The following is a 12725-nucleotide window of genomic DNA, read 5'->3' on the forward strand; positions in this document are numbered from 1 at the left end:
GAGTGCATGACAGCTACTCACTCTTTGCCGTTAGAGAAATAAGTTACCTGGTGATGGAAACAAATAACTGAAGAGAAGCCAGGGCTGCAAATGAGGTAGTTCAGGAAAAGCATCTTCTCTGGGAGAAAATTACTTTATTTTTTGTGAACTTGTCCTTTCAAAAGCACAAAAAGCTATATAATGCAACAAAGCAAAGGGGAAAATCAGAAAACTGCACAATATGACTAAATATTATATTTCTAAAAGGAAAATGGGTGGAATTAAGAAAAATGGCTCGACATAGATATGTTTATGCATGATTTTGTTTGTTATTATTAAGTTATTAACTAAACTGAAATAGAAGTCTACAGATAAACTACTGAACTTCTACTAAAAATCACAATAAAACTACCATGTAAAAACTGGATTAAATGATTAAACGTCATTGTTGGTAAAAGTGATTTATGTATCTAATTAGCATAATCTAATTAAAACACGTATGTCTATTATTTCTTCCTGAGGATAGGATATGGAATTCATGAACATGCAAAGGTATATTGAACACCAGCCAATTCCTTGTGTACAGTCGATTCTCAGTGTGCAGACTTTTTTCAAACTAATTAGCTGTCATAAAATCCTGTTACAACTTCTGCATGCTGAAGGCAGAATTTCCTTTTTGGTCCAGACTTTCAAATCTGTTCACTTCACCTTAGGGACTTATTCCTCTGCCACTGTCACGGCAATCACTGTATCTTTTTTTCCCTTTGTTTTTGTTTTTGTTTTTTTATCTTAACTGTAAAAACAAGTGGTCCAATGAGTACTCAACTGAGTAGTCAATTGGACAAACATAGTGACATGGGCTGACTGGCAAAGGCCCATATCAAATAGTTATAAAACCTTTCGCAGCATGGTCCGCCCTGTTTACTTTGCTTCCCTCTGCCCCTGTAAATTAGGTATGTTGTTTGCCTTTGTGTTGACTTGATGATGTGGAATTCAGGCAGATAAGTTGGTCTCTGGAGAATGGTTGGAGAAAATCTAACCTCTTTCCCATAAGACAGTGTCAAGATTTGATGTCAGATTGAAGTTGGAAACAGACTAAATCAGTCAACATCTTTTTTTTTCATTATTTTAATGTGATACCTTATTACCGTACTATATTCCCCACATCATGCAATCACTGTTCCATGGTAATGCAGTCACTGATAATAATTACATGACACCTCAAGGCCGATACTATCAGCATGAGCCTCCATGTGGATTTTGTTTATTCATTCTATCACTTATGTCAAAGCTTCTCTAACTGCTGTCGTTTGTTGACGAGCCACTCAAACACACCACCTGATAGGGGCAGTGTTTCCCAGGGAGTTTTTATTCATTATTATTTTTTTTTTTAATATTTAAATATTTTTAAAAATATTTAAAAAAAAAGAGAAATGTTACTTGTTTAAGTTAGATAACAAATGAAGATTATTTTTTATTTAGTATTTATACTATTTTGATTAATTATTTTTATTTCAAGAAAATGTTTTTTATTCTTATGTTGAATTGAACTGAGGTTAAAAAAAACAGAGAGAAAGCCTGAGAATTTTATGTTCAAGTTAAGGATATTAAATAAAATGATTTTCATGTAATAACCACTGTGTTGCTCTACTTTTGGAGAATCATTGCAGGCGTTGTATGTGTGAGGGGTACTCAGGCCAAAAAAGGTTGGGAAACACTGACCTATGGGGTCGATATTTGGACCAACCATTGGCCATACTGTTCCACAAAATCTGTGGGCCATGTCTAGACCGAAATCGTTTAGTTTTGTGGAACGTGTTAGATTCAATTCTTTCGATGGCAGCTCAAGAACAAGCCGGAGGAATCTCAAGCAAAATAAAGTGTTTATTGGAAGTCACATGTCAAAGCATATCAGTGCTGGGCTCAGTGGAACAGAGCTCCCGCAGGAAGTCCGTCAGACTTGAGCCTCGATTTCCGGATATCATTTGCATTTATAGCCTCACAGGTTGGACTCACACTCGACCGAGTATGATTGGACATGAGTAGGTTCAACATGCTTCGTCATATTCTCTGGATCAGCCAAACAATGTGTGTGTGTGAATCTGCCCTTGCTTTCCCAATTGTTTTGTCTTCCCATTCCTGGATCACTTTAGGTCATCATGGAAAAGTACTGAGACTATTTCATTTATAATGTCTAAGAACAAAGCCAATTTTTACAATTCCCCCTTTTGAAGTGATTTCTATCATTTCAAACGCCTCTCTACTTCCCCATTTCTCTGCTCTCATTTCATTTTATTATTTTTTTTAGCGTGGCCACCTGGGATGTTTAACGACCTTTTCTGGAAAGTGAAAGCAGAGCGACGTTTCTCGTTTGTTGTTCATTGAAACCGAGAGACGTTGAAACAGGCCAGACGACTTGAGGGGAGAGGAAGGAAAAGTTCCTACGTCACGGCTTCGTAACCGCCACATCTTTTGCTACCTTCGTGAAACTGTTCAACTCGGAAATTCGAGACTTCGGCTATGAGAGTCTTTAGGGTTGCGGTTTTTAAAAAGTAGAACAGCAAAGTGACTGCAGGTCTAAATAATCAGAGGACACCCATTAGTTTTTAGATACTTGTGCACCAACTCTGCGCGAGTTTGTTGGCATTTTATCGTGAACACCAGTTTCTTTTTTTCAGAATACAATCATCGCGTAGTAAAAGTGTGAGATTTCCTAATATATTTGAAAGCCCCACAAGCCACAGCAGGTTTGGCGGAGGGGGAAGAGGATACCTCATCTGAGCTTTGTCTGCAGCAACATCCTCGTTTAGGTTATCATACAGTAGGATATATTTCGTTAAAATAACAAGCGGCTCGGTTTCAATCACAGCGTTCAGTTTATTGTTAAACTAACGTAACATTGTAACGTAACATAATATCGGGGTGATATAGCTCGAAAATGCTCCAGTCTCTAGCCAGCAATTCATGTGTGCGTTTGATACAGAATCACAAATCGACGTGGTATTTTGTATCTCTAGTTCTGGGCTATGTCCTTTATCTGATATTCGGCGCCGTCGTCTTCTCGTCGGTCGAGCTGCCCTACGAAGACCTCCTGCGCCAGGAGCTGAGGGCCATCAAAAAACAGTTTCTCCAGGAAAACGAGTGTCTCTCCGAGGAGCGGCTCGAGCGGTTTCTGCAGAAAGCCCTGGAGGCCAGTAATTATGGGGTTTCCATACTCAATAATGCTTCAGCCAACTGGAACTGGGATTTCACCTCTGCGCTGTTTTTTGCCAGCACGGTGCTGTCCACCACAGGTAGGTCATCATCGCTCAGGATAAGACACGATGCTCAAAGGCGCGCGACAATAACATCAAATGTAGGTTTAGTGAACGAGCCAGGTTTGACCCGAAAGATGACTATTTTTCATCGTTTTGAACGACTTACAGTTAGTGTGCTATACAAACACGTGGCCTAACTACCATGCTTAATTTGTTGATCGTAACATAGTAGACTAAGGGACAGCTTCGTTCACCAGGCAGTCAGATGGATCAACTCTCTCCCTGCTCTGCCTTTCTAACCTCATCTTAAAACACACGTCTGAATCAATGACTCTACATAACTCACAAATTCAACACCGAACTCATTAAGAACTGTTTTTTGCACTCATCTCTGTACAAATCTGAACATTCAAATTGCACTACTGTTATACTTGCACTACTCCAAATCCACTGCACACTATAATTTTAGTCGTAGAATACACCAAGGACCTTTACATTTACTTGCACATATATATTTGCACATAAACATATTTATTTTACTTACTTGCCACTACTTCTGATGTCAATAATATAGACTTGTATATATACATATATCCACATTGTGCTGTCACTCTGTTTACCGGTTACCATAGTTTATTTCTGCCTTGTATTCAAGTGTTAAGTTAAGTTAAATGCTACCGCTGCGCTGCACTATTGAGTTTGAGAGAAACGTCATTTCAAGCCTGTGTATGTCCTGTACGTATACAGATCTGACAATAAAGTTGACTTTGACTTTGACACTACATCGTAACATATACTACAAATTCCTCGTGATGTAAAAATTACTTGGCAATAAAACCTTTTGATTCTGATTCTGATCATACCACATGTATTTGATCAAAATGTCCGTTATTTCATCACCTTCATATTCAATACACAACGTGTATTGTATATTCCAGGCAGAGGACGGCTTATACCTATTGTCAGGGACAGATACACAATTTCAGACCGTGCCCATATCAACCTGATCATCCCATTCACTCTCCTCAGACACTTATTATCATTATAATAATGAGGGTAATTCCTTCATTTTGCATAACAGGGCAGTCATGCATTTCCTTTGATCTTTGCACTAAAGAACATGGCTTGCAGCTGCTTGTCAGTCAGGTTACCTGAGGAACCTTTAGCCTGACCACAAGTTATCTGTGAGGTTGCAACATACATGATCCTACAGATGCCTCGTGTGCTACTTATAGTGTGGCTGCATTGAACGTTATCTCGACAAAACATCTAGATTAGATGGAGCTGACTTTCTGTGATAGTTTTTCCATCTCTGAAGTCATAGGCACTAAAATAATTTCCACCTTCTCTCTTTGTATTGTTCCTAATAGGACAAAGGCATCTCGATATGTTCTGCTAACTTTGCTACACAGTGTTACGTCAGGGAAGTTACAAAATTCATTCCCAGTTCATCTTATTCTAAACAAGAGGCATTGCTTCGTGCTGAGCAAATAAGAAGTAGAGGCTGAAGGTTAATTGTTGTTTTTTTAACCTCTCAGGTCACTTCGAAGCGGTTTTGTTATTTTCATACTTATGTTAATGGGCCGTGGTGTTTTTAAAGATTCTCGTTAGGTCTGCTTTGCACGACCCTGTCAGGTATTAAAGTCACGCTTTCTTCACCCCAACGACACACAACTCCATAACTGTTCTCACTGAGCATCAACCTCAACCTGCCTGTGCCTGCTTTACTGAAGTCTGTAAGCTTCTTATTGTGTTTTATTGTTTGTTGTTGTTGTTAATGTCACAGTCAGACTTTTAACAGAACATTGCTCAGTGTGAGCACATATACAGCAGCTAATCTACAGTGTATCAGTCAAGCTCAAATATTGGACATTGGAATACGAAATGCAGAGGGACTTTAGATTTAAGTATAGGCTACATATTAATTTGCAAAATGACAGTTGAAACAACAGCGCAGTAAATTGCATTTAGCACTGGTGAAATATTCTTGTGTGCCAATGTGATATCTATCAAGATGGAAGACTCTTGATTCTTGAAAGATTCTTTTTTGCTCATTGAGCAATTATGACTCAGCATGTTACTAATCAAGTAAACAAAGGGCTGTTACCATTTAATCAGTGAAGTTTTCCTCATCGATGAATACGTGGATCCCGACATTGACAAAGTGACACCGGGTTTCTGGAGTCTTGCTTTTTTGATTAAATTACAAAGACAAAAAAAAAAAAAGGAAATCCCATTTAAATGGATATAAACACCTTTTTTATGATGCTCGCACTGGTTTACTGGTGCAACTTCCACCTGTGGTCCTTTAGTTGCCTCTGAAACTTACCTAGAGTTCACTTGTACGGAAATTGTATGGAAGGCACACGCCTGCACACATAAATTCTCACAATTAATGGTGTATGTCAGAGTCGAAAAGAATGCATGAGGTCGGGAGAAGCCTCCATTATTGTAAGAAATGTAAGAAAACTGATGCAGCACAGAACTTTACGTTGAAGGTAAAAACTAGATAGAAGCTATTCCTAACTACCAGTTAGAGGACAGCTCGCTGGAAGTTTGTCAAAAACAATTCCCAATGGCATGTGAGGAGGAAACCAGGCACTGAGCATGAGCCAACCTGAGACACACCACCAAGAGGGTGGAAAACTCTCTGAAAGTCCAGAAGTGACCCAGAAATGTCTGGAGCTGAAGTACCGTGTCTCTGAGGAGGAAAGATGTGCCGTGGTTTTAGGAACATTCCCAAGAAGACTTGGGAGTTGCCCTTGCTGCAGAAGTTGTTTGAACAAAGTGCTCATTGATGGGTCCGATACTTGGGCTGATGTTTTGCTTTTGCGTTGCCACTGCGGAAAATGTTTGAGACTCACCATCACGGCATGTTTCAGAAAAACTTGAAAAGTCTGAAAACTTTTTTTTTTTAACAAAACATCTACCGTACTTGAAAGCTATCACACGTGAATAATGCACACCTGACGCAGAGGAAGAAGAAACACAATCTTATGGGTTAGGTGTTGTGCTCTCATTGCAGTCTATTCCTGTCGCAACTTTTGTAACTGAAACACTCTCTGTTCCCTGTTTTCCTTTTTTCCCCTACAGGATATGGCCACACAGCACCGCTCTCAGATGGCGGTAAGGCCTTCTGCATTATTTACTCAATGATTGGCATCCCCTTCACCCTCCTCTTCCTCACTGCTGTGGTGCAACGGATCATGGTGTTCAGCACGCGGAGGCCGGTCGTGTACATCCACACACGCTGGGGCCTGTCCAAACCACTGGTGGCCATCGTTCACGCCACTCTGCTGGCCGTGTTGGCCGTCTCGTGCTTCTTCCTCATCCCTGCCGCCATCTTCTCAGCGCTGGAGGACAACTGGAACTTCCTGGAGTCCTTCTACTTCTGCTTCATTTCTCTCAGCACCATCGGCCTGGGAGACTACGTACCTGGAGAGGCCGCTAATCAGAAGTTCAGGGAGCTCTACAAACTGGGCATCACTGGTGAGTGCGAATAAAGTTTTTGGTTTCAGCTGAACTATTTTCACCTTGAATGATCTTCAGCGATACGATGTTCAGCATGTCGTGCTCTTGGTTTTAATTGTCACATTAGTTGCCGGCCTGTGGTTCTCAACACCAGAGGCACACTGGTGTTGCTTTCAGGCGCAAAGAGGATATCACAAGTACTACATTAATTCGCACAGGAGGAACAGATGTCATGAATTCCCCCACAAAATCCCCTGAAAGTTTATGTGAATGTTACTCGTGCATACTTGTGGTCTAAAACTGAGTCGTCCCAATTTCTAAGAATTAAGGTTGTAATGATTTACTGTTGTGAGGATATCACATCTGTAGCTTTTATGGTAGTGATCTTTGACCTGCATACGTGTCACAGAATCTGCTGGGTCCATTGCTTGAACCCTTTTGCAGAAACCTGCATAATGCAAATATGGGACGCACATGCATCAAATGAAAAAATACACACATTAGGTTCATGGTCTATTATTATTATCTAATCTTAGAATCTTATTGATTCTAAAAAATGAGCAGCCTCGCTCACACAAGGTATCATTAAAGTTGCTTCTATTTGGAAGCCTTGTGTTACAGTGATATCTATACGTCACAGCAAATTTCGAAACGATGCAAATTCTCATTAAAACTGTTAAGTGCTGCTGAAAAAGCATCATTTGACATTTCCCATTCTGCTTAAAACCACCACAAGATGGTGCAGCTCTGAAATAGGGCCACGGCTTATTGGAGAGCAGCAAGGCGCTGACTTCATTCTTTGGGTGGCTTTTGCTGCATGCTGCCGCTGTTGGGGCCAACGGCATCTGGGATAAAACTCAGTTTGAAACCACTGAGTCTTGACAAGCTGTGGGTGTGCGTGACTGTCGAATGCTAATCCAGTGAATCTTCTCCAGCATGTGTGACGTGGGTGTGTGGTACGCAGCAGCCAGAGAGGTGACGTCAGTCAGTAGGAACAATGTGCCGGTTTGTAGGAGGAGAGAAGGCTTCAACAGAATGTGTTTGCATGTATAAATGGCCCCCACACACATCCGTGCAACTTCCTATATGAAGAATTACACGTCTGTGTATGAAGTGACACCAGTATCACCACTATCTGAACCATTCTGTGCATTGGAATAAAGGAGCCAAATGCAGTATGCACAAATAATGAAGACTGCCTCATATGTTGATCATTTATTTTTTTTTAAGCTTGCTTTGATTTTACACTTGGTTATAAGTAGTCACTGATTTGAGTATAGAGTAGGGCACTGCTCTGTGCTTTCTGCATTCATGCAGCATATCAACAACATACTGTTGCCTAAATTGCACTGTGAAACATGCCGCTTCCCACAAATACTAGATTATATTTCTCCAAAAGGAAGAAATAATAAAAAAAAAGAATCTGAAATTTGACGTAGACACACACCTGACAGGAGATTTAGAGTATTGTCTGAAAAAGGCTTCTCTTTGTTTTGGTCATGCTGTTCAACAAAGCAGATCCTTTGCTGTTTGGTACATGGTTAGCTAACTACTGCCCCCTTGTGTCAATGCACCGAACAACAGCGGTTGGCACAATAAAGAAGCAATTTTAAGAGGGAGATGGAATGATTCTGTAACATTATTCTATAATACAAAGAGAGGTGTTCTAACAGTTTATGTCAGGATCATATTTACTGTTGTCTGGATGATAATAATTTTAGTTCTCACTGCAGTTATTATTATTATTATTATTCACACTTCATTTAATTCTGTGTGTTTGTGTCTTCAGTCTACCTGATCCTGGGCCTGATAGTCATGCTGGTGGTGCTGGAGACCTTCTGTGAGCTGCAGCAACTAAAGCAGCTGAGGAAGATGTTCTACCTGAAGAAGGAGAAGCCGCACGACCACCTCGCCATTTTGGAGCACGATCACCTGTCCTTCACCACTGTGTCCGACTGTGCCGCAGCCCACTGTGACGACAAAAGCCAGACGTTTGTTAGCGTCCAAGCTCTGGCCTCTCCCAACGATGATCCTATGATCCAGTAAATATCGACAGAATCCCCACCGATTAACGTAAAAGCTGCGGGGTAACGCATGCCAGACTAGAGGTAGATAGAATGAGTAGATCAGTCTCAACTGTAAGCATTCTACGACACTCATATCTGAAAACTTTTAGAGATCAACCGGTTAAGACAACTTATATCCAGCAAACAACCTCCTTAACTGAACCACAATACAGACAATAGTGTGTTAGCCAGCAGAGACTGAATTTCTGTAAATTAATAACGGAACAATTAATATTTCAACAGCAGCTAAAAATACAAAGTCAGTGATAAAGTAAAAGTCCTCTGCTGCATTTATCACTCTCAGAAGCGAAGCATCTTTAACGGCTGAATTATTAATTGCACATTTAGGAATATTTTATGAAGTCATTTGTCTTTTAAATCTAGCGGAAATACAAGACTATCGTCTGTCACAAAATAGTACATAGATATGGACATATTTCATATAGAATAGAAACAGCTTGACAGGTATTTGGAATGTACGTTATCCGGTAAATGTTTTAAACGTAGTGTCCAGGAGCACTTTGAATGAACACACCTGCTAACTATTAGCCAAAGTGTAACCAAGACACACAAATATCTGCAAGTAAGAATTATTAGCATTAGTGTTATTTACTGGTGATGTGTTATGACATCTTTTATTTGATATCATCATTATCGGGCATTTTCTTCTTTTGTCTGGAAGTGATAGTTAGGGAGCAACAGGAAAGAAGGTGGAGAGAAAGGCATGGGACAAAGGGACCTGGATGGAATTGAATTTGGGCTGCTGCATCAAGGACTCAGACAAAGACAAAACAAAGGAGTCCCATGACATCTTTATTTGAGAGAGGCTTTTTTGGGGGGGTGGGGGGGGGTTGTGCACAGCACAGGCTAATCACTTTGTTGCTAGCCAAGCTTTACAGAGCTACAACATGTTCAGTATAGAATTGGCAAGAACAGATTTTCTTAAGAAAAGGGGTCGCACGGTGGAGTAATAGAGAGGAAATAGTTTCAAAAGACCAGGATCCGTGATCAGAAGATCATCTGCACATTTTTTTAAAATTGAGTTTTCAAACCACATGGTTTGTTAAAGAAGCTGCTGCATGTAAGAATCCAGATAGTACAGTCGATGTGTTGTAGCATTTTCGGGTTCTTCTTAGAGAGGTGTCGGCTATCCACGTTTCACTGCACGTCGTCACATTTCAGTGTGATTGGAAAGCGTTGTGTAGATTTGTGTGACCTTCAACATGTTGCAGCAGAGTTTCAGAGTCGTTCATGTGTGAAGCACTATGATTTATTGATCCATCCGAATGGCTCACTGTGTGTGAGACTGTGTAAGAAGGGAAGGGAGGTTAGGGAACTAGAGGAGGCTGGCATTTTCAATTTTACCGTCATGGAAAGAGCTCTGTTTGCACATGGACTGCAGCCAGGCAGTATCCAGAAACATAACAGCTGGAATATCTCAAGAAAAGGATGAGGATTTAATCTGAGAAAGCTGTAGATCATTTTTTTTATTTAAAAGACTTTTGTTGTGGGGGACCTGTAAAGGCTTGGCAATTGCTGGAAGCTTTCAAAAAGTGGAAACTGTTTTACTGTCTTTACAAAATTTGAATGTCGAAATGTATATTTTTGAATATGACACGAGGAAAGTTTACAATGTTTCATTAAATGAAAGTGATGTACTTGAATTGGTACCTTAGAGAACTTGAAATCTTAAATTCAAACACCAGTGCAGCTAAAACAGATCTAATTATCTGCTATAATTGTTTTAAATGTGCTTATGAAAGGAAAGTATCCGTTCATGTTTAGAGTTTAATACACACCTACACCCTCAAGAAACATACACCCATGGGTGATAATAAAAATGTATCTCTATCAAGAGGAATCAAAAGTTTTAAAGTTTCCTCTTATCCTCCATCTGATGTAAACCAATGAACCACACAGTGTTCCGTAATCTTTTAATGAAAACGTATGTGTCATGGTACGTGAAACCGTAGAATCGAAAGTGAATATTTTTACATCTGAGTTGATGGATGATCATTGAAAGCATTGGTGTTATAAAAAAAAAAAGTGCATCGCCCTTTAAGGTTTTAATTGTGATCCTAAAAACTTTGTATTTCTCACAGATCGCATCAAATAAGATTGCCACACATACATGATGATGTAGTATTGCTTCAGTCTTTGACATTTAGAAGCACACTCTCTACACCGATGAACTGAAGCAACTTGAGGGCTTGTGAAAAGATTTCAGCCATAAAATGTATAAATGCTGTAAATGCTGCTGTCAGGTTTTAGTTGGTTTTGCCTTAACTACTGTGTTAATCAACATTGATATTGAAGCATACGCTCATTAAAAAGGGTTAGAAATGTAAATGACTCCGTCTTAGCTCCATTGCATTGCAATTTATGGAGCAGCCGTTCATTCTTTTTCCTTTTTTTTTCTTTCTTACCGACGTGGGCCTTGATGTTTAACTGTGAAACATAAATTCTGTTCATATTCTCGACCGAGAGGAATGACATTTCTTTGCAAACTTTGTCTCTTTTACTGTAAGAATGTTTCCCTATTTTGTAAATATATTCAATAGATTGATGTGGACTTAACCTTCGATCCTGCAAAGCCATTGTTCATATAGCCGGTTTTGAAGATGAAAGCTTACAGATGAGGTAGTTCTCGTTTCATTCAGGGAGTAAACATTGTATGACGGATTACAAACAGACACACACTGACATTATTTATTCATGCTGAGAAAACTAGTGTTTGTATCTATAAGTTATTGTACAAATCTTTTCAGATGTTGTGGTGGATGCTATATATTCATATGCATAGTCAAGTAGTTTATTGTTACAATACCAGTATTGTAATACAGGATTGTCACTGGCTATCAAGGCTTTACCTGGAATAAGTTTCAGCATAACAAAATACATTCAATGGAAAATATCCGAAATAATCTGTGTGTCTGAAATAAAGTGTCGATTTACTGTTATTTAATCAGACTTTTTCTTGAGTCTTTTCATTTTATTTGTCTCGTTTCCAGCACTGCTGCTGTATGCTGAATGCAAAAGTGATTTTGACTGATCCTGTGGTGCCTCATGGGAAATGTGCTCTTTTGCCATTCTCAGCTCTTAGCAACAGGTGCTATTACGTAACATGAAATGACCATGAAAGCGAAACCCCAATGAATAAGAGCAGAGGTAAGAGTCGTAGACAAAAGCAAGTTTTTGTACACGAGTCCTCTTGGATGAATGGGAAACGAGCAGAACATAATAATGGAAGTGATACTGCAGGGACTCGTGTAGCTTTTAAGAAAACCTTGGTAGTGCTTTCATCTCATCTTTGAATTTGAAATGAAGGTGGAGGTTCAGCACAGCGTTGTCTCTGTGACAGCAGTAACTGAAGTTGGAGACCTCGGATATATACACCCAGTGATTAACTGGAAACAACTCAGCACAAAAACAGTGATCAGAATCATATAAGGCACCTGATAAGAGAAAGATAAACGTTAGCTTTGAAAAAACGTGACACCAAGCTTGAATTTCTAGGACTAGATAATATCTTGGACAAAGAACGACAGCAAGCACGACACACATCTTTACATAAATTAAATTTGATGTATTGATGTCTCTGTGTTTCCCCCTAACCTGATCATTTATCTCAGCACTACAGACTATGTTGTGTTTTGTACCCTCAGGGGGAAAAAGTTGAACTAAGAAAAGTAAATCTGATGGTGTAAACCTTTTATTTTGTTCCATCCATCAGTCGTTTCTCTTACTGAAGACAACTGTAATTACCTCTGACGTGCAGGGACCTCTCCCTGAAGAGCCACCGAGTCAACATCCGTGTTGTCGACTTTATGGGTGAAGGCAGCTGAAACGCTTGCTAGCAGCAAGCAGTTATTGGATGCACGTTATGAGAACAAAAGCACTCGTGGGCGCACATTAATTGGAAATTACTGTCAAAGCTGTCGCCCAGTTTGTT

General features: G+C 39.7%; 1 protein-coding gene across 1 annotated transcript; it reads left to right on the forward strand.

The window, feature by feature from the left end:
• The first annotated feature begins 2720 nt into the window (after nucleotides 1-2720).
• kcnk1b (potassium channel, subfamily K, member 1b) lies at nucleotides 2721-9612 on the forward strand. The gene is made up of 3 exons (XM_075477539.1): nucleotides 2721-3272; nucleotides 6330-6725; nucleotides 8497-9612. Exons 1-3 carry the CDS (start codon nucleotides 2918-2920, stop codon nucleotides 8751-8753), a joined length of 1008 nt encoding a protein of 335 aa, XP_075333654.1. The 5' UTR covers nucleotides 2721-2917; the 3' UTR covers nucleotides 8754-9612.
• The last annotated feature ends 3113 nt before the right edge of the window (nucleotides 9613-12725 follow it).

This window comes from Odontesthes bonariensis, chromosome 2 (genome assembly GCF_027942865.1).
Source record: "Odontesthes bonariensis isolate fOdoBon6 chromosome 2, fOdoBon6.hap1, whole genome shotgun sequence".
In the NCBI taxonomy this organism is placed as follows: Eukaryota; Metazoa; Chordata; class Actinopteri; order Atheriniformes; family Atherinopsidae; genus Odontesthes; species Odontesthes bonariensis.

Coding starts and splice junctions, on each gene's coding strand:
- kcnk1b (XM_075477539.1), top strand. CDS start 2,918: ATGCTCCAGTCTCTAGCCAGCAATTCATGTGTGCGTTTGATACAGAAT. Junction 3,273..6,329: donor CACGGTGCTGTCCACCACAG/GTAGGTCATCAT, acceptor TTTCCCCTACAG/GATATGGCCACACAGCACCG. Junction 6,726..8,496: donor CTACAAACTGGGCATCACTG/GTGAGTGCGAAT, acceptor TTGTGTCTTCAG/TCTACCTGATCCTGGGCCTG.